The following is a 22,590-nucleotide window of genomic DNA, read 5'->3' as shown; positions in this document are numbered from 1 at the left end:
ACTCTTGTTAACTGTGCATTAAAGGTACTTGCTGGTGGGGGCTGGGAGGGGAGACAGAAACCAGCTGGAATTAAAATACATGTATAACATGCAAATGTTATGTTTGCAAAGTGCTGCACAACCTGATTATGCTTTTTGAGATTTTATGGGGGGGTTGTGTGGGTGGGGTCTTTATAAACATTTTTTGTAAGAGGCAATAATTTGACATTAAATTTTACATTTTTGTAAAATATAATAATTTTACATCAAATAATTATTTCAAGGGAATAAGTAAAAATATTAAAATTATGTTTGGAGTGACTTGTATGGACTAGAAGCATAGTCTGATTGTAAAATATCAATGAAAGCAAGACATGTAATTCTCTTAAAGAATGTGTTAATTGCATCTGAAAAAAAAATCAAAAATAATGAGGCAAATAATTTGATTTTATTTCCTGAAAGTAGTTGTCCATCTTTTCATAAAGAAAAGTATATATACAAAGTATTTTAGTGTTAATATGGATTATATTAAACCTGAAAATCTGAGAGTCAAAAACATAAATGATTAGTTAAATGTTTTTTAAACTGTTGCATATTGTTTCTTGAATGAGGAATTAAAATCTCCTTCAATATAGGAAGCTGAACATATCCAAAGTAGTAATCTTACATGAAACAGCAAAGAAAAATTTACAGTCTCATCTGCCAAACTTCAGATGTACAAAGGGAAAATGGCAATAGAACCCTTTGTTACTAGAAGAAAGGAGAGTTGTTATAACAAGCTATTGTGCAAGGAAAAAAATCTGTTCTGGCCTGCATTGCAGAACATTTGGTAGTGTTGTGAAAAGTATTTAATAGTCTGCAACAGTTATTCACCTGGACTTTGTCCAGTGCATGCTACATTTCCTAATAGTTGTAAGCTAGGCTAAAGATCAGAAAACTGTTGCAAAAATTGTGGTCATAATCTGTTTTGCTTTGTTTGTACTCTCTAATTAAGAAATTTGGTAGCACCTTCGGCTTGGTTTGTAGGTTGTGAAGCCCAGCTTGCGCTCACTTCACATAAGAATAAACTACTCACAAAAGGAAAGGTTGTAGAAGTAAGGTTGCATTTATTTAACGTGGGGGGAGAGGAGGTTATGTTTAAAGTGAACAATTTTTTTTGGTACAAGAGGGAATTCATGCTCTAGAACCTGGTTTGGATTCACCAGTCATTGTTAATCTTTGATTTAATCAGAGATTTGGAGTATCTGAGGGCTAATAGAGAAGAGTGGGACTAGTAGCTGCTCACTTCCTTTGAAAACCCAGATTTGGACCCTCAGATACAGAGGTTCCAAATGAGTTAAGACAGATAAAACTGTGATGCTAGGTAGGCTGCATGTGAATATCATTTCCACAGCAAATGGTTTTCATTTACTTTTGTTAACTGACAGATAAACTGTACTGTTTCTGTCATGGAGCTAAACTATCACTTATCAGTAAGGACTACTAGAGAAGAAATAATTTCATCGTGACAGAGCAGTAGTTTAGTGTTTGTTAACATAGCCTCATTTTCTTCATGTGGCAAAAAGCTGGATATATTTTTCAGAATTAATAAAACTCTCATGAATATCTCCACTTGGAGTTCTTGAAGCTACAGAACAGAGTCAACTAAATTTTTCTTAAATATAGTAGCAAATCAGATTTTACATACAAATTTTGTCTAAAGTTAGTTCTTTAGTCTAAAGTTGTCATGATCACTGATATAAGAGCAGGCTTTGAAGGAGTTTCTGCAAAATGAAATAAACTCAGTCTGAAGAAACTGACAGTGAACTTTGATTTCCTTTTGTATCCTGTAATAGAAGGAACACTTAGTTAATTCCATCCAGTAATTTGAGTAGCTGTTCAATCTTTTTTTCTGCTGTTTTTGATTTTATGCACTGTCCCTTGGCCACATATACAAGAAACTTGTGAAAAGCTTGTCATAATCAGCTGATAGCTGTTAAGGTTGTTGCAAGCTCATTAACATGAAATCATTTAATTTTGTGGTCTTTTTACTGAATAGATCCCTATAGAGGCATTGTGATTAAGCAATAAAATATGTGATTAAGTTATTACTTCAACAAACTGCATACATTTATTTGCAATAGGACCAAGTATGAGTAGTAAACCTTTCATACAGTTCTGAAAAGCTGCTCTGAGTTTTGACATCAAGCACTCTAAAGTGAGACAGGATGCATGAGAGCCTGACTCTAAGTATCCCCTTAGGTATCATTACTGTTTGGGACTGTAGCTCTGTACCTGAGGGCTTCTGGCCGTGCTGTAACGACATTCAGACCCTTTAAAGTAATATAAGAATTCTGTTTCATTTATCTTCTGTGTCAGTACAAAGCTTTTTAATTCATCTACTTCAGAGCCAGTAAAATTTGACTAACTTTATAACAATGTATTGCTTCATATACAATTATACTGTAGCATTTGCATTAACTGTAATTTTTCAGTTTGTTTCAATCTTAAGAATTTTTTGTAGGACTGGAAGTAACACAGTAGTACAGATTTTAGTGTGGGCTTTAATTTGCCAAATACTTCTTGGTCATTGCTATTTGCCTTCGCAAATTTGATTTTCAAAATACTTTTCTTACTAAAACTGTGAAGAACACTTTAATTAAAAATCATGTGGCATTTCTCTTTGCAAAGAATAAGTCCGCTATTGCACAGTGTTGTGATTCTGAGTCTGAACTGAAAATGGAAGAGAAATTTCTGCTGTGACCATGTTAAAAATTCTGTGAGTGCTTAGAGCAGAATAGTTAGTAGAGCTTTTGCTGCTGTGCTACCTGACCCATAATGACAAACATGCAGACTTGTGGAGCTGTGCTATCAGTAGCACTATCCTGAGAGACTTGCCTAAAATGGTCATTTTTAAAGTAGGTAAAATGGAGCTTTTCAAGTAGAACAGGATTCAGAAATTAAAGAACCTACAAGATGTCATGACTTTTGTTGCAAAAAGAGGATTTGCCTGTTGTTTAATTTTACCTTTTTGAACAGCTGACTGACTTGGAAAGTGTTGAGCTATGCTTCCAAGGAAGGAGAAAGGGAACAGTAGAATGATACAATGAGAAAATAATTAAATTTATGCATATATGCTTCTTAACTAAAATAGATCTGGCCTTGCAAAATAGATCATCTATGCTACCTCCACTGAGGCAATGAAATTGGAGAGCAGGGAGGTACCTGTATAAACATAGAAAGCCCGGAGGCTGTTGCCATTAGTTTTCACATGTACAGGTCTTAAATGGGATGCATTTATTGGAGGGCTTTTAGCCATTTAATCATTCTCAGAAACTCTGAAGACAAAAACATGTTTAGGTGTCTTCTGAATGTATTTGGTTTGGGGGCTGTGCTATATGGGAGAGAGAAGCTTCCTTTCTTTGCCATTGTATCTGCAAGAAGCAATCTAGTTTGTTTCCCCCCGCTCCCCCCACTTAATACATTACTAGTAATCACAGACATTTCTCTAGCTTAAAATTCAGGGTCTCCCCCATTACCTCTTGTGCTAGTGAAGAAAATGTTTGTTTGCACTGTTGTGTATCACAAAGGATTTCTCTAGATTTGTTTTTAGATAAGTATTTTAATTAACTACTAAAACATGAACAGTAAGACTTTTGTAATCTGTGTTCATTAGAATGGTTGAATTCCTATTTTGTATGCCCTGAAAGTAATGGGAATTCACAGTAAAAAGAGAACAAAAGTGATCCTTTATACACACCTTGTTGATAAACCAATATGCAGATATCATCCTGAGGTTAGGATGTAAATATGCATATAAAAAAGGGAAGAATATTGAATTCATTAATGGGTCTGTTTCTAGGCCCAACTCTTGCATTCTGTTTGTGGTGAGAATGGCATTTTTCTCATTTGCAAAACTTCTAAAAGCTTTCTGAATGAAATGTGATAACAAACCTGTAAGCCAAAATGACTAAACTGGGATATGATAGCTGTGGAGATTCATATGTGAAATCAGTTTTACTGAGCAATTAGTCTCTTTCAGCAAGCAGTGTATATACTTCTTAAGTTTTGCAAATTCAAATAGACAGGCATCCCTGTGCATGGAACTGTGACTATGCATTTTCTTGCTTAGTCCTATATATCTTGCATATATTACAAGGAAAAAATAAACTTGGTTTGATTTGCCCTTCATGACATGATTTAACACTGAAACTTGTTTATTTAATTTACACTTGATAGTTTGGTTTATTGGAAACAGGGTAGTTAAGAGAGTTCTTCCATTAACCTGATGTGTGTTCCTCTTCAAGTCACGTTTATTTCTCTGCCATTAGTGTCTACACCTATAAAATGTATGTTTAAGTTATGCTCTTCTGTGAGGTAGTTTTGGGGTCTGACAGAAAGTGTCACACAGTAGTCAAGAGTTTCATATTTGGTAAGATCATTTGTCTAGAAGTTCAACTGCATATTCAACGCTCTTCCGGTGAGGAGAAATGTTATAAGACTGAATGCAGTAGCTTAGTCTGACATGATTCTGTATTGACTGATGTGGCAATTTTTAATGTCTTATTTAAGAAAAGAGAAAGGATATGGAGTCAAATTTAATTGACAGATCACTGTTACTTTTGGACTATTTTGCATGGAGTTTTAGAAGCTTTTATTTCAAAATGTTGTATGTAATTGTATCTTCAATCACTTCAGCCATCTAAGTTTTCAATGAAATAACTTATAAATGTGTAATTATCTGTTAAACTCTTTAGCACTCCATGAATGTATCTGTTAAACCTTACTACAATTTACATTTGCGTAGAACTGAAGAAATTCCTTGAAATGATTGGCAACCATTGTGGTTGGTAAGTACTTGAGAATGCTTAGCATGCTTGATGATGAAAGGTGCTGTATATAACAATAGACTTCAAGTTTTCTCTTGTATCTTGTGCCATTGGATATATCAAACTTGATTCGTGCAGCATGCTGGGTGCTACAGAACTCTTTTGTAAAAATATAAGAAGAGTGCACAAAGTACTCAAAATTGGATATATAGTTACCTGAAGTTTACTTATTTCAGGGTGACAGTAGAGTGGGAAACAGTAGTAAATTGCATAGATGAGAGTGAAATAGGAAAGCTAAAGACTTGAGTGTGCCTTCAGTGTGGCTCATGCTGTTAAGATCCTTTCCTAGCTAAACAGGTTTTCCCATGAGCAAATACAGCTTTTTCATAGAACAAGTCATCAGAGAGACCTATGTATCTGGTCACACATTCATTTATCAGCTGCTTCTTGTTCCCTCTCAAGTCAGCTGCTGGTTTCAGTGGGTGCGTAATTGAGCTCCTGAATCGTCTTTAGTCGTCTTGGTATTCATATTTCTGCCAGAGTCCGATGGCAAAACAGGGATAAAGGATGTCACATTTTTCTTGCCAGCTGTAATAACATTTCTTTAGCTGGGAGCTGCTACAAGTTTCTCTCACCTATGCAAAGTTTAAAAAAATATAATGTTTCTTCTGGATGTCAAGTTACTGATTTGTGTCTGTCTTGCAACACTGCCACCCTGTATAATGCTTTCTCTTGTAATTAGTAAATTGTGTTTATCCTTTAAGTACAGAAAGTCAATATGATAGCAGAATATACCGTTTTTTGATTTTTAGAAATAAGCTGTGGCAAAATGTCTGATTCAGCTACTTCCTTACTTGCTGGCCAGATTCTTCAGGGAGTTAGATATTCCACATTCTGAATAAAGGAGGAGCAAAATCATAAAATGTGTCATTTTAGATCAGGATTTAACTTGCCATGGAGAATTTTTGCCTTTTGGTTATAAAAATTCTGCAGTCAAAGAAAGGGAAAAACCTGAAGATGGCTTTTTGCTAAGATATATTGATTCCTTCCTGAATATTAATGAAAATAAGAAAGCAGTGTTCATAAGCATAAACATTAAACTGACACAGCTATAGAATGTATTTTTTTTTTTTCAGTGATGAGATGAGTGATGTGGGATATGGTGCTTTTAGTAGTGACCCATTTATTGTTTCTAGTTTGGATGTTCTAATCCAGGCAGATTCACTTATGGTGAGTTTGCTGTTTCTGGCAGAAGTGTGTCTTTTCTTTCTGTTTCCCACAGATATTTTCCTCAAAATAGCTACTGAGGCTTAAATTTATGCAGAAGTTCTTGATATTATCAGTTCCTGTTAGTGTGAATTAAGTATGTTTGTGTTCACAGATGCAGGGTGGGTGATATTAAACCAGTCTAGTGCTGCTTCCAATTATTTATAAATTGCTGCACAAAATGTTTCAGTGATGGGAAAGAAAGGTAGACCACGAGACTGATCACCCTGCACAGGTGTTATACTGAACACGACTGGAGACAGACTGCTGAGCCAGGAAGACTTTTAGTCTGAGCCAGCATGACTGTTCTTATGGTGACAGAGTTCCAAGTGACAGAGTGACATAGCCATTCTCTGCCTCTCTGAGTCATATGAATTTTGATGGACACCTGTCTAGATTACACTACAATGATACATAAAAGTGGAGGCACTAGGATGAAGGGGTCTGTGGGTTCTAAAGACTGAGCCAGTTGATTAGTGTCTGCTCTTTGATGTTGGCAAAGCAGCTGATTTTTAAAATAGTCCTCTGTGCACATAGAGGAAGGGAAGGAAATAGACACTGTGGGCAGATTTAAAGATCAGGCCCCCATACACTTCTCTGAGGCATCAGATCTTCTGGCCCTATCTTAACATTGGCAGCCTTCAATGAAACAGCTATGTTTTCAGACTAATATTCAAAACAGAACCTGCATAAGTCACACCACAGTTAAAGGAAAGTCTCCGTTTCACAGTGCTCATATACGCTTCTGCAGCCATAGTGGGATTTATGCACATGCACTTATTTGCTTAATAAAATAAATTCATTAGTAAATGCTTATTCTGCTAAGTTAGTTTCATAACAGCTTAGTAGGTTAGAAGAACAATCTCTGTTTATAAAACTTATTGAAATGCAGGAAGGCAAACAGATATTAAGCATTAGGATTTTCCATTAGGGATTGGCCTGATCCACTAAGTTTGTCATGGCCGGGCTGAGAAGCCTCTGCTTCAGAGAGATTTTAAAAAGCCTATTCTTATGACCAATAAGAAATTTTTCTCTTGATTCTCAAGGATTAAAAAGGGGGCGGGGGGTTGCTGTTGGTTTTTTTTTTTTTCAGAATAGTTTGTCTGAAATCTTAGGATTTTTACAGAGTATAGCTTTGAATCTTTTTTGTTAATTCCATATACCTAATCTCTCAATTTGTTTCAAAGTCTTGTCTTCTCTTATACCCTATGGCAAAGAGTTCATTCATGCATGAATTCTGTGTTTACATTTATTATGATTTCTCACCTTTCAATTTATTAGAGCAACAATTTACTTTCACAGTATCGTTCATTATATCATTTCTCAGCTTGAATTTACCAACTCTCACAATCTTTAGATTTTCTTCTTTTTTACAGGCATAGGTTCTGGAATTAAGTGACCTACTTGACACCTAGTTAAATTGTTGGCCTTCATGCGAGAAAATTTGAAGTTGTGACCTTGACATTAGTGAATATCTCATATCAGAAGGGAAAGAAAAAAACCCCACAGTTTATTTTAAATGTCTTGGTTTTGTGGGGCCCAACTTTTTTTTGTTGTTGTTGCAATATTTTATGACTAAATGTGAACTGTAGTACCAAGTCTGACTTCTGTATACTATTCCCTTTGCATTTATCCTAAGACTAGAAATGCTCACATTTTGGTTCAGAAACTTTCCTCACATATATTTCACCATGCTTTACTCATTTGAACTTTAAATACAAAGCACTGATTCATTGAGTTGTTTTGAAATTTTAATTAGCTGGAAATTTGACTAGCTTGGTGGCAACTGAACTAAAATAATTTTTTTCTCACTTAATATAGTAATGCATAATGCAATTTTGGTTTTAAGATTTGCAAGATCAGAAGTTACAGAATTTCCCTTGTTAATGTGTATAACAGAGAAAAGTTTTTATTTTTATATACCCACACACCCCTACACACACCCCCCACACCCTTAACCAATTTTTGATTGCTTGTGAACCTGAATGAAGAATTTGTGCACCTGATAGGAAATGTAACATTAAATTATGAAGTGTTTTCTAGGTTTTTTATGAACTATGTTTTATATATAAAAAAGCTTAAGGAGAAAAGGACTTTCTATGGTTGACAAAACTGCTGTAGAGAGGAGCTGAAGAAATCTCACTTTACACATGCCATTCTGTCAGCGTCAGCTTTTATACTTAAGGATGAGACTTGGTGCAAACATGAGTCAGGAAATTCGGTTATGGTACCAATAGCAACTGTAAGTTGATATCCATGGGTCCTGTGGAGGAGTTACTCTGAGGGATTTGTGCTTCTAAAGTATCATAAAGTATTAGCCAAAGCACTTACCGTATTTTTAAGGGTGCTTTTTTTTTTCCTCTTTCTAAATTAGCTGTTTAATTTCTGACTCAGATTTGCAAATCTAATGGGTCTATTTTTGAAAACAGATGTTTGACTGTGATTTTACTATCGGATTTCAGGAAATTTAAATGCATTCGGTTCTTGTCGTATTTTTATTGAAATTATTTAATAAAATATGTTTAAGTGGCATAGTTCTTTCTGCCTTCAACTCTAACTTTTATTGGCAACACAGAACCTGGTGGTTCTACAATGCCTGGGTAACACTGAGGTACCAGCGTATGTTAGTTTTATAGGTCATTTCCATCATGAGGCATTGTACTAGCTCTGCCTAAGGATGTCTACATAGGGGCACTTCCAGGAATATGTTGGCTAGAAACTTTCCCCGTTCTTCTGCCATTTCCAGATGGTTCAGCTTCAGGTCTCTATGCAGCTTTGGGAAGTCTGCATTTCTTTCTAGTGGGTGTGGGTAGTTTTTTGTTTTGTTCCCACCTTTCTCCCCACCATGGACCCTTTACACTTTCTAAAAGATATTTTTCAACTAGGGAGTTCATTTATTTATTCCTGTTTTAGTTACTCTTAAAAAATTCTGTAGTGTTATTATTTCCTTTTATTTATTATGTAAGTGGTAATAAATAGAGGAAGGGTCCTATTTACCCTTCCCCCTGTTTTAATGAAAAATATAAAAAAGAAATAAAGTAGTGTCTATATTAACAAATAAATGAAATTTAAGCCGTAATATGAATAGGATTTCTGGCTGGATAGCCCTGAATGATGCTATATAAGTAGTGTTCCTTAGGCTGGCATTCTAGTCATCATCTGAAATTCTTCTATTCCTAGCAGCTGCAGATAGTTATTTAGGGCTGAGGATTAACTTAGTTAGAGAGGTATGCCAGTTTTTAAAAGATGAGGGTCCAAATATGTATTTATAATTCTTATATTTGATGGTGTCTTGCAAATTCCTGAGACAGGTTAGAGAGATGAATTAGCAATTGTGGACCTGTGGAGTGACTGCATAGAGTGCAGCATATGGCTGGGGGAGAAGCGGGGTGGTAATCATGCACATTTCTTCATTACACCTTAGGAGTCATCTTGCAGTTAAGAAAACCATGGATGACTTCTGAAGCTTTGCCAAGGCACTTAATGTTTCCTTATTCCATTAAGTACAAAGCAGTGTGATACTTAGAATCTAAATCTTTAAAATGGTTTATATATATATATATTTATTCATCCCAGAAAGATAGGTGGTGGCATTTAACTATTAGCTATGTCTTTTAAATGTGAGAGGAGACTGAAGGCCACACAGAGTTGAATATTAAGGCAAGATCTGAATTTCAAGAGTTCCTAGCACAAACCACACCCCTCTCCTCAACTGATAACATTGGCAATATCATTATTAGGAGCAACCTTGAAAAACATCTGACTCAGGAGTTGCCTAAATGCTCATGTTCTTATCTCTGGAAAGCTGCTGGTTCAGGGCAGTCATGAAAGATTCAAATTTAAGGCTTTTCATGACTATGAAGACTACCTTGCCTGGTGAATATGCCTGTTAAATATTATGTTCTGTTGGCACAGTAAGCTATAGTTTTACATAAGGAAAATAGGTTAAGGAATTTGCAAGGGATATTGGCTGCAAACCCACCAGTTCTAGCAGAGATTGTTCTTCATCTTATTTGAAATGCAAAACTTAGATTGGGGTTTATAGGGTAAAGCTAGCTGAGTAAAATAAATTTAGAGCATTCAAACCAGTTTGCTCTGCACTTCCTGGAAGATCTTATTACTTAGGTAATTATAACAAACAGAGTTGCGATATCTTTATCTGTGGGTTGGGCTCTAAATTATTATGAGTGTGTGGCTTAGAACAGATGATAATAATTTAGACTTACGTCTGCTTAACAGTAAAACTTTCGCTATTAACAATGAATGTTTTTTACTGACTGGGGAAAAGTGTATTCTTCTCTCCTTAGAGTCCTGAGAAGGTGAGTTAATTGGTTCCTGTATTTTTCTGCTATAAATTAATCTAGATACAGTTATGAAAGTTAGAATATTAAATATTAATGCTAATATTAAAGCTTTTACTTTAATATTAGAAATAAAGAAGCTTTTTCAGGTTTGCTAAAGACTAAACAAAAACTGCTTTTCAAAATATATATGTTTTTTCTAGATGCAGATAAGTCATGATGTTTTGCATCTGTTGATGTCACTCAAGAAATAAAAACAAAAAGAATCGCAATTAAAAAGCCAGCAACTATACATATTCTTTTTGTGGCATGCACCATGCTTTGGGATTGATACAGGTGTCTTGTTATTTACAAAAAAAAAAAAAAATCCACAACTGCAGATACCTCTACAGAACTAGATCAAAAATGGTAACTGAAACCTTGCGGGATCTAAGAAGCTATTTTCATATTATTGCTAAGAACAATCAAACTGGAAGAAGGGAGTGTCTGGGAAAATAAGACTTGCCTGAAGCTCATGCAACAGGTCTGTCTAGAAAAAGATGTTAAGCAAGTAGTATTACACTATTACTCTGTAGCAAAGCACTTTTATTAATAAATCATGTATTGTTTGACCAGCCAGTTTTACTTTAGTTTGATTCAGTTAAGCAGCAAATATACTGTGCATGCAGATGAGAAGGCAAGGAGGAGTGTAGAGGTTGAGGGGGTATAGGAGACTTAGATCTGGTGGTATTTTTCAACAAAATAATTTTTCTGTTTCATGTCAAGGTCTTGACTGAAAATTTTGCTGTTACCAAAATGTCAAGTTTGTAATGTAATAATTCAGTATTTCCTGTAGCTTTTCCACTACAGATGATCAAATACTATATTTGAAGTTTAGAAGAATGGCAGTCCTGAATTTCTTTTTAATAATAAATGTGAATTGCTGTAGCTGCTTTAGGCACACAGAGCAAAATCTTACAATGCAAATAAGAGCATGCAGTGCCACCTAGCAATATAAACTCTATGCTATTTCTAATATTTTTCACTTTTTTTCTTCCTTCTACTCTGGAGCTGGTCTACTGTCCTGATTTACCAACACAGAGGGTGGCCATAGGTTTCTGGGGGAGTGGATCTTTTCTGCCACATAAACTAAAGGATCAAGGTAGCCTAGGTGCATCTTTGGCAGCTACTTATCAAAGGTGGATTTCCTTTTGCTGCGGTGATTGCTGCCAGTTACGGTTGCTTTGAACTAGGAGAGATTTTGCTAAGGAGGAGGATCAGGTATCTCTAATGTATTTAGTGAATCTGCTAAGCTACTGGCATGTGAATGTGACAACAGAAGATGGAAACCTACCAAAATCAACAAATTGAATCAACAGAGTTGAAGGGAGTGTCTTGAAAGTATGGATCACATGTGTAAGTGTTCTGAAATTTTAACTTTGTCAGCTGACTTACGACTTTCAAGGTCACTCAATCTGAACATAATTTATGGTACTCTAGTACTGTTAAATAAAACATTTGAGGCAGCTGCTCTAAAGATTAGATGCATTTGGGGGAAATTTAATTACATTTAGCATTGTCTACACTTAAATTACTGTTTTGACAAAAAAGGAGAGACAAAACCAAGCATTCATTTACATTAATCTTTGCCTTGGGTGACACTAAAGACTTTTCTTCCATTTTCTAATATGACATTCTCATGTTGCTCTTCACATCTATTTGATCTGAAGTTAAATAATGGCTTACCCATTATGACAAAGTATAGTTTGTCGTGGCAGAGCTGAAATTAGCAAGTAGTAGTTCCTGACTCTCATTTCTGCATCTGTCGCTCCAGATACTTTTGTTATATGCGTTGACCATAATGGCTTAGGACACGTACACTCACTCCACGTAACGTGGAGGTTATTAATGAATGAACTTTCTCTGTATCCTTGTGAATATTTCACCAGCATCATGGAGAAGAGCCTGTGTCTTAGGATTCTTGACTTGTGAAAGAAGCAAATAATTTTGATTTGTTAGTATATAAAAAAAAAATCCATTGTATTGGGCTTATTACTGAATTTCAGCATTTCTCATGGTTTTCCCACAGTGGAGAAGGTTGAAATGAAATCAACTTTCAATTTAGAAAATTCTGCTTAAGAATGAGATGTAGATGAATTCTAGGCTTCCAGTGTGTTTGAGATTGTTTCTGTTTCCATGTGCTGGCTTTAGTAAAATCTCTTTAGTCAAAAAGTCAAAATTAATATTAATTAGGCTGTATTTTTGCTAAGTGGACTTTTGCTTGCATGGCTTAATTTACAGTGTAACAGTGAAACAGATTTTCTATTGAGTCTGATTTTTAGTATGATGCATATGCTTTCATCTGTCTTTTCAGTAGGAAGAGTAAAGGTCTGAACAAATAGATCATGGCCTCCGACGCTAGTCATATGCTTGAAGCAGCTTTGGAGCAGATGGATGACATCATTGCAGGTATAATTATGCTTTATTTTACATCCATCTACTTTGGGATCTAACCATGTTAGTCTTTTGTCCCTCCTACAGTTTTCCTGTTTTGTTTTCTATTGTTTTTCTCAAACTGTCACTTTCTCTACAACAGACAAATTTCTATGGTTTTCACTAAGACTGCAGCATCCCCTTCGCTGGCTAGCATTTATCCAAATTTATACCTATGTATATATGTGTTTGTGTATATATGTACATATGTACACACTCATACACACACACACACACATACACATATAAATAATTAATAGCTATGCTATTAGTTATCTTCATGTCCTAGTGAGTTAGAATGTATAATTCTCCCTGATGGCATTCTCCTCCAGCAGTGGGACTATGAATTTCTTTCTGCAAAAATGTGTGCTAGAAAGGGATATGGTTCAAGACACAATTTGCTGTCTTTTGATGCTCTCATGATGTGGCAATTAAAAATCCTTCTCTCAATATTCTAGCATCCAAGATGAGGAGTTGATCTCTGTGGTTAGGACTCAGTAGCCTTGGGGTTTGTGCCAACACACCATTTGGTATGAGCTATTCTCCCAAAAGAAGTATCTGGGTAGGGCTGTGATCTCATTTTTACTTGTTTTTAGTTGCAACGTAAAGGAAAAGTTCAATTGGGTGGGAAAATTGTTTACTCTGTGTTTTTTCAAGGAATAGCAAAGACATTTTAAGGCAGGATGACTAAGTCGGCTCTGGTCATTCTCTTCTAACTAATGCTTTGTGTTTCCAGAACTCCCTCTTGCCTATTCTGGTATGACTGAGAGATCTGCTGGAGCCTATATTTGGATACTGGTTATTATTCCAATCTGCCTCAAATTGAGGAACAGAGTAATTATCCAAGTTTGATTCACTCTAATTCAGTCCAGTAGGCTTCTTGACACAATTTGGGGAAGGACTGGAAAACAGGAATGTTCTGTTGTCCCATGTGGTGGGAGAAGAAATGAGGTAGGAAACTTGTTCAGAAGGACTGTCCTGAAATAAACCAGGACTGAAAGTTTACTAACTGCAGATTTATGTATACCACACTGTGCAAATATTGGGGAAAATTATATTTATTCTTCTTAGAGTAGACTGGAAATGGGATAAATCAACTGTTCAGAGCTTGTGCTATTTCAGTTCACTCTATCTAGGTTCCACACATATCTTGATATAGTGCTAAGCCAAAGCTTTGCAGCTGTTGGAAATTTATGTAGCTGATGGAAAACAGGTTTCCTTTTGAACGAGGCCTGAGTGGGCACTAGGAAGAGCTATGCTCTCCTCTTGAACTCAGAAACCTTTGTTCTAGGATGTAAAATGAGCATTAATCTAATCACTACTATGGAGAACTGAAGTGTCCAGAGGTATATAACGTCTGCATTGGTCAGTTGTTGAAATTTGAGTGTATGTGTATATATACACAAGCAAAAGCAACCTCTGTTAAAGGGCTGGATTTCTCTCTCTTCAATGAGAAAACAATCATAGCTTCTCATATTAGCTGTAGTATTATTAAAATATTAGATTGGGGCCTCATGCTTGTTTGCTTTAAGGTAAGAACTAGGCAAGAAAATACATATTACAAATATTTACGGATTTACGGTCCTAATTTTAGCCTTCTCATTTTAAGTCTTGTCCCTGGCTCCAAATTTTAACAGAGCTAATGCATGTTTCTGGTTAGTCCAAATAAAAAATCTCTCTGTAGACTGTGCATCTCAGTGCAATACAAAATGTATTAGTGTTTAGAGTGCATGAGGGTAGGATTGTCAAGAAAGATTAAGAAATTGAATTTCATTGGACTTGATCAAATTTGACAGCTAGGTCAGTGTTCCCAAGTCTTTTATGCTTCGGTACATCTGTACCGATAACCCACCCTCATAGCTTTATAAATTAGGCATGCTGAATGATTAGCCTTATTTGGATAAAATTGCAAAAAAGCCTAATGTGATTGTCAATGAACATGACTTATCCATTAGCCAGCATGACTTGCACTCTAAACAGAGCTTTTCTCTAAAGAAAGCTCCCATACGTCAGATCTGTCTACACTTTTTTTACTTGATGTGCATAACTTCAACATTGCCTCCTTCTGTGGTTTGACCAAGTCATTACATTCTGCTTTCTTCAGCTTCTACGCCTTTGTTAAAATGTGTGCTTTTATAGGAGTATAGGTTTTGAGTAATTCTTCTTTTTAATAAATCCTAATGAATTAATTTTTTTTTACTTTTTGTTTATAGCAAACTGTTTCTCTCTGACAGCAGTTTGAAAATGCATTATTTCCTTTTGTGAATAATTACAATAAATGTAAGATCTAAAAACTCCTATCACATTATTATAGTCTGCTACAGCTCCAGAGTCTCTAACTTCAGCAGATGATCAGTGGAATTACTGAGTTTCTTTTTAACCAAAGTTCCTGCAATTATTACTTACTGGGTGTTGTTGTTACTTATTGGGCCCATATGGGTGTGTACTGACATTTCAGTATTAGTACTGAAAGATTCAAAAGTTATTATAAAGCTTGTCAAAAAGTTATCCAAGAAGTATGCTTGTTTAAATTCTTTCTCTTGAGAGGCCGAATATTCACACTCAGTTCATTGCCTTAGCTGTGTACCACAAATGCAACTGCTCCCCACACCTCTGCCAAGAAGACAAAAGGTCTTTAGAGGAAATTATCCTTAAGACACCCCCAGATTTTATTCAAGTTTAATATATTTTCCTCAGAGGATCTATTTGCCGGTATATATGGGAGGACCTGATTTCTTCTTCTGTTGCTCTTCTGCTCCATTGTGATCTAATAGAGTTGAGGGTCTAGATCTATCCCATGTTACTGTGTATGTTAGATTACTAAACCATCTCTAGTTCTGTGATTAGACTTTGGGTTAAAAATTCAGGAGTGGTTTAAAAAAAATTAATACCCTTATTTGAGCCCCTATTGATTTTATTTTTTGTGGAATAAGGTTTTCACTGAATTCCTGTATAAATAATATGAAATCAAAAGATTTCATACTGACCTCATGCTTTACCCTTGAGCAATCATACACATCATTGCGGAATTTTTTCAGGACATAAGGGCTAGTTTTACAGCTTTTTTAAGTAAAGAAAATAGATTTTTCTGTTCTGCTTCATAAGAGATTGAAATTGTCCAGACCAGACAGATAGCACTTAATGCCATCTTTGTGGTGTGTGTGTGTGTGTGTGTGTGTGCGTGCGTGCATGTGTGGGAGTCTTATTTAAAATAAACACTGGGTGCCATGCAGCTGATGGGCAGTACAAGCGTCTTGTGATTGTGTAGAATGAATAGAAAATGGTCCTTACTTTTTCTTTTCAATCTGTGTGTTTAGATGGTTTTATATTTTTATCACTTATGTCCTATTAGGGTTCATAGTATTTTCAAATTCAAAATTTATTTTATATGGTAAATATGTATAATTTTTTATAACTTGTAATACAGGTTTTTTTATAGAATTTTGTTTCAAGCACTGAATTGGCAAAGACTACAGTTGAAATAATGATGACAGAAATGGAATAATTGAAATAATGAGCAATTTGTTTCCATATAGATCAGAGTAATTGAACACCAACAGCTGCAGTGGCTCAGTGATAAATTTTGTAGTTTGTATTATCGTTGTATCTTCTAAATAAATTGTAATTGTGTTAATAGACTGTGATTCAATTTATGATTAGTGTATTTCCTTTTTCTATTCACAGCCTATAAATAATTTAGGGTTTTTTTCCTGAACAAAGCAGATAATATATCTATAGTACTTGTTGATTATCTTACTACTGCTAGGCTTTATTTAAAGGTGAGCATTTGTGAAATTGTACTGTGAGATATAGTAGTGGCTTTTTGAAGCCATTAGCTAGAGCATATTTATATAACAACAGAGGTACGAAAAAGGAAATGAAAAAATAAATTACTTGAAATCAGATGTTTGATGGAAAAATATATAACTTCCTGTCAAAACTACCAGAAAAATATGTATCAAGATCTTGTGAGAAAATAAGACAAAAAGGTTGACCTTGAACCAGTAAGTATGAAGTAAAGAATAAAGAGAAAAAGAAATAAAGAGAAAAAATGTAAAAAGTTAGTCATAATATTCATTGACTATAATTTGTGGTTAAAAATTTATCTTCATTTTATAACATTTCTTATAACTTGTTATGTGCTGATATCCATCTTGAAGTTACTCAGCTTTGTTAAATAGCTAATTAGTTAATTCCTTAACTATTGTCAGCAATAACAGTTTTAGAACATTTTAACATCTTTAAAAAGATGCAGCAGTTCACTCTTTCCTCTTATTCACACCATAAGCTATCATATCAGCTATCTGCAGTCTTCATTTGTTTTTCTTACAAACATTCAAGTCCTGGCTGGTGTTAAACTGCATGTAGACATGAATAACCATTACATCCATTTGATACTGCATTTTGCAGGGGATTTACACGTGCTGTAGCCTTAAAGTTAATACCTTGCGTAGCTGCTCAGATGAAGTTTTGCTTTTTATTTTAAAAGGATATCAAGATCATGGCAACGTACATGATGATTGCACAGATGCAGCATTGTCTACTCATTTCTTATTCAGGGTTGCCAAAGCAACCTGATTTTGGAATTTCCTCAATTTTGAGTGCTTAACCTTGCAAAAGGTCATTATAGTTATTTGGGCTACTGTCCCAAAAACATACTTCCCATACTCTTGCTATCCTAAGTATATTTTCTCACAAATAGTGTGGTCTGATCACAGGAGAGGGAACCAAGGACTCCTGAATCCTGTTTGTAGTACTGATGGATTACCTCTCTAAACAGGGCAATGCTGCAAAATCTTACTGGGCTGACAAGCACTGATAAATTGTTTCCTATAAACACTTCATAATCTTTTACAAAAGTAGATGTTTAAAATTTTTATGTAAGACCATACTGTCATTTGAAGGGCAAACAGTGAATTACTGATCAAGTTGATCTTTGACTTCCCTTGCATGTATTACTGCCTTTCCAGTAAAACAAGAAATTAGATGTTTGCTTGAAAATAAGAGTTAAGACTAATTCAAAATGGAAAAATCTCTGCAAGCAAAATATGCCATTTTAAATTCTTTATCTCTGACTGGAGATAACACAAGCCTGTCCATATAAAACAACAAAAATATAGACATGAACTAGATGCTTAAGTTAACCTACCAAAAATACAGTACTGTTTGTTGTTTATCCAAAACAAAATCCCTACATCATAGGTATTTGTATTAACTTTGGCATAACTGAACCTGAGGCAGAAACAGCATGTCCTGAGAATGTGAGAAGTCATCTGCTTTACAGCTGTATCTACTGTTTCTCCACATTTTATTGCAACTCTGTAGTCGAAGTATGACATTCAGTACTACTGCTTAAAATTACATTTATGGAGGAGTAGTCTCTGTGCAATTAAATTCCTGTTAGCATAATGCATCTAAAAGTATTGCTCTTCAAGCATACTTTCTTAGGAGGGATGTTAGAATAACTGTGCCATTGCTGGAGTGACAGAAATTGCCTACAAATATTTTATTATTTGTCTCTGATATTAAACCTGCTTTCTAATTACTATTCAAACTGGTAAAGATCATGTCTTGCAACTTGCCATACAGTTATAGAAAGTTTGGCTTATGTAAGAGGCTGAATATGAGAGACTGAAATCTGGCTTCAGAGTAAGATAATTTCAAATTTCATTGGCACTGCAGTGGCAAAGAATGGAAAAGAAATAGAAATGCGAATAGCTGTAGATACAATATAGAGCAAAGAGAGGCATTTAAACTGTGATGGCTGTAATCCCATAGAATCAAGAATCTGAGACACACAGATTCTTTTGTGGTCTATATGGTGTGATCTGTTCTCCAGTACATGAGTCACTCAGTTGTTTATTAAGCTAGTAAACAGATTTCTAAGATTTAGATTAAAGCAAGTTTTATCAGACACAGAATTTCTATAAATTAAATTCAAAATCATACCTTCTCTACTTTCTTCATTTTGTAAAGCAATGAAATTTAGGATTAGAAAAAAAACTTTTTAAAAATAAGACTAGCATAATTGTTATGAAACAATTTCTTTCCTCAGAAACTGAATGCTCTTGTTCTTTTTGTGCTTCCAGAGATTTATATTTTCATGAAACAGCATTCATGCTACCAGTAGTTTACTACTGGTTACTACAAACCATTCTGGGCTTTATACTGAAAGGATGTATTTGTTAGCTCACAACATTGTTTTAATTATATTACTAGTTTCACAGGTGGAAATACCTATGGAAAAATGGTCTAGCAGAGAGAAAATTGGTGCAAGTTGTTGTCTTTAATAAAATGTGTTGATTTTGTTCTTCCTGTATGACAGAGGTTCTCCCTCAAATATGGTACTGAGATCTGTGTTGTTCTACCCTTGGCAAATCTCAACCATATCTGCATAATCTATTCTCCTTTTTCCACCAGCTGTAAGACTGCTTAACTTGCAAGTGCATCTGGATGAGAGAGAGCTTTTTGTTGCACATGTGTGTATATAGTACTTAATGTGCTGTAGATCCCTGCTTAGGGCTTATGAGCCTGTAAAAGGGAAAAGGTTGCGTAATTACATATATAATTTGCATATGAAATTATAGACAGTCCTGAAATTGTCTCAAGGAGTCCATGTGTGGCTATAAATAAAGCATTTTGAAAATCTTCTGAGCTACTTGAAACTTAAAGCTGTGTGTAATGCATCTAAATGTCATCATTAACATTTCTAGGCTTGTAAACTTTTCTAGGGCTTCCTGCTACTCCAGCTTAAGTTTCTGTTCCCTGTAGTTAATCTAAACAGAGAGATTTGAGGAGAAGCTAATATGAGCTATGATTCAAAATACAATATTTGTGATGTATTTTGTATTGCGGGCTTAGAAGAAAGGGTCATGTGAGCTACCTCTTCATTCCTTTGACAGAAGGCTTGGGAAGGAGGAGGCTGAATTATGTCCCATTCAGGCCTTACTATTACTTCACATGAATTCAAGTTTTTAAAGCTATCTTCATGAGGAAAAGGGACTTGTGCTTCAAAAGAAAATTATCTTTTGTAATCTCAGAGGAGAGAGGAAGAACTTGGACAACATATATGCTCACTGACTAGAAAACTGAGGTAAATAAATGAGATGTTCTGTAGAAGTGTGGTGACTGACTGAAATGCTAGAGAAAATGTATGATTATAACTTTATTCTAACAGTGTTGGTGAGATATCAAAACTGTTCTCTTTGAATATTTCAGCTTTATAGAAAGCCATCCTTACACCAGGGTAGGATTAGGGTGCTTTTTCTTTTTTTCTTTTTTTTTCCCCTGCTTTCTGGAATAGAAGATTCAGCTATGTTAGGAATATCTCTTTGTAAACACTGAGGGTTGAGTTGTCTGTTACCAGAAATCATATTCTTATATCTCGGCCAATTTTAGAGGGAAAAGACTGAGATAATAAAGATGAATGCAGTGCAGCAGAAATTTAGTGGCAAGGAAAAGTGTGAAATCAGAAACAGTATCTATTGCTAAAAGTGGTGAAAGATGTGTGAAAGATGAATGTATATAATAGAAGCTGAGGAGAGTGAATTTTCAAAGTGGTCAGACTCATTAAATCTTTCTTTAGTGCTGTTTGGTAACTTACTTTGACAAGTTACAAATAATGCTCTTCTCTGAATAGGTTATGTATTTGCCCAAAAGGAATGTTTCTTTGAAGACATTCAGCTAATTGCAAGGAACTTTGAACTCAGAATGTGCTTGCATGGTCAGGGTGTAGGAAATATGTAACTTAAAGTTGTTTTCCTCTTTTTATTGTTTTGTTATTTTTTCTAACATACATATACTATGCAGCAACTTTTAACCTCCTTCATCCACTTTCTGGATGTGGAAGCCAAAACTGAGTTGCTTGAATTTTCTTTGTCCAATACTTTTTTTTTTTTCATTCTAAGGTAGACATTTATGATGATTACTATTCCAGTAGAACAGTAGGACAGTAGGAAACCATGGTATTATTACATAAATATAGTAACAAAAGATTCCCCAGTGTCCTTTTTACCCCTGGAAAAATGAGGCACAGGAAGACTGTGTTGCTCAAGGTCATACACTGAGTCTTTTTACCACAGTTCAAAACTGCACTCATTTCTCCTGAGTATTTATAAAACTGGCACTGATTCTTCTCCAGTTCAGCTGTTCATAATAAGGAAGACATAAACTAACTGCTGTTAAGAGTGCAATATAATGGTAACATGTGGCCACCATTTGCACTGTGGCTTCTCTTTACATTTCATTTTGGAAGGATATGCGGATTCTTACTGTCTGGTGCTAAAACTTAATGTGCTTCGCACAATGATCATCCAAAGACACAAAGAATTTGACATAAAGAATATTTACCTAAATATTTACTTCCGTGTGCTTTTAGTTCTGTTTTTCAGGGTGTGGTGTTCTTGTCCTTGTGGCGAACAATGTATGTCCTATTTAATATGAAATTACATGGAAAGCAAATAAGAGAAGAAAGCCAATGAGTCATTTGAATTTAAGTAGTGAAATAGGAAGTTCTCTGAACTAAAATGCTGAATCTAATTCTGCATTTCTAGATCACTTCCTTCCCTAATGCAAAGTGCCTTGGTTTTGCCTTCATTTTCCCTTTCAGCTAGGAGAATGAAAGGGGCTACAGTAGCAACCCACAGCAAACCAAGTTAAAAATAACTTCACAAGGAAGGACAGTGTGTGCATGTATTTGATGGGGAAATGGGAAGGGTCACATTCACTTTAATGATACATTGAGATCTGTGGTTAGCTCCCGTTCCAGGCAGGGAGAGTTACTCATGCAAAGGCTTTGTTGCTTTTGCTGTGTACTGTGGCCCCAGTCCAGTAAAGCTGTTTAAGCCCTTGCTTGAGTTTAAGCACGTGTACAGTCCCACTGACTTGAAGTTGGTGAAGTTTTGCTCTGAGAGCTAGAATCTTTCATGCATTTCAGAATTATGCCCTGTATTCTCCACGTCATGATCAAAAGAGGGTATAAATATGGTTTGATTTTTCTAATGGTATCAGACACAGGTCATTCTGGTCCCATCACTGCCTGTTTTTAAAGTCTAAATACAAATCTTGTGAAGTATAGATTTTTTTTTTAATTGTTTCTTTCATGGATAGTAGTCTCGGTTGAAAGAATTTAAATTATGAATGAAATCAAACCTTTCAATATCTACTTCCTTCATTTAATTTTAATTGGTATTAATCAAAGAGATGTTTTTCCTTTCAAGTTTTAATGGAACTAGTGCATATAAGAATGAATTTCAGGCAGTTCACTTGTAAGATCATTACAGCAATATACATGTAAGCAAACGAGATAAACTGCTCTCTGTCACTTTAGTATTATTCACTAAAGAAAATACTTTGAAATATCTTTATTGTCTCCTGTAGGAGTTCATAAAATCCCATACTATTTAGGCTCAAAATGAATTCCCTGTCGTAAGTGTGGGATAAGTCATAAGAGATACCAGCTTTTGTGTGTTGTTAGGTGGTTCTCCAAAGCACATGAGCTTGGCAGAAGGATGTCTTTGAAGAGTTTCATTTGTTGCATCTCTTGAAGTTAATAAAGAGCAGAAAAAGTTTCTGCTTCTGGTTTCTTTCTGCTCCTTATTTAATGCAAACTTACATGAAAGAAAAGTCAAGGCAGGGAAATGGAACAGCAAGAAAAAAAGCTGAAAATTCTTAATTTGACTTTGTCTTAATCACTAAATGTCAAGCTGATGTTCTTTCCCAGTAAAAAAAAATACATTACTGTCTTCCAAATGTCCCTAATAAGG

The 22,590-nt window shown here is 35.1% G+C and overlaps 1 protein-coding gene across 1 annotated transcript in view; it reads left to right on the top strand.

Moving 5' to 3' along the window:
* PPFIBP2 (PPFIA binding protein 2) overlaps positions 1–22,590 on the top strand; it is a 106,656-nt gene that overhangs the window by 7,189 nt on the left and 76,877 nt on the right. Inside the window, exon 2 of the mRNA XM_067296163.1 lies at positions 12,708–12,802. Within this exon, the coding sequence (XP_067152264.1) occupies positions 12,739–12,802 (64 nt within the window). The 5' untranslated portion in view covers positions 12,708–12,738. The remainder of the gene's footprint in view (positions 1–12,707; positions 12,803–22,590) is intronic.

Source organism: Apteryx mantelli, chromosome 4 (assembly GCF_036417845.1).
Source record: "Apteryx mantelli isolate bAptMan1 chromosome 4, bAptMan1.hap1, whole genome shotgun sequence".
Lineage (NCBI taxonomy): Eukaryota > Metazoa > Chordata > Aves > Apterygiformes > Apterygidae > Apteryx > Apteryx mantelli.
Note: the sequence above shows the minus strand (reverse complement) of the source record. Positions and strands in the feature narration are given on the sequence as shown.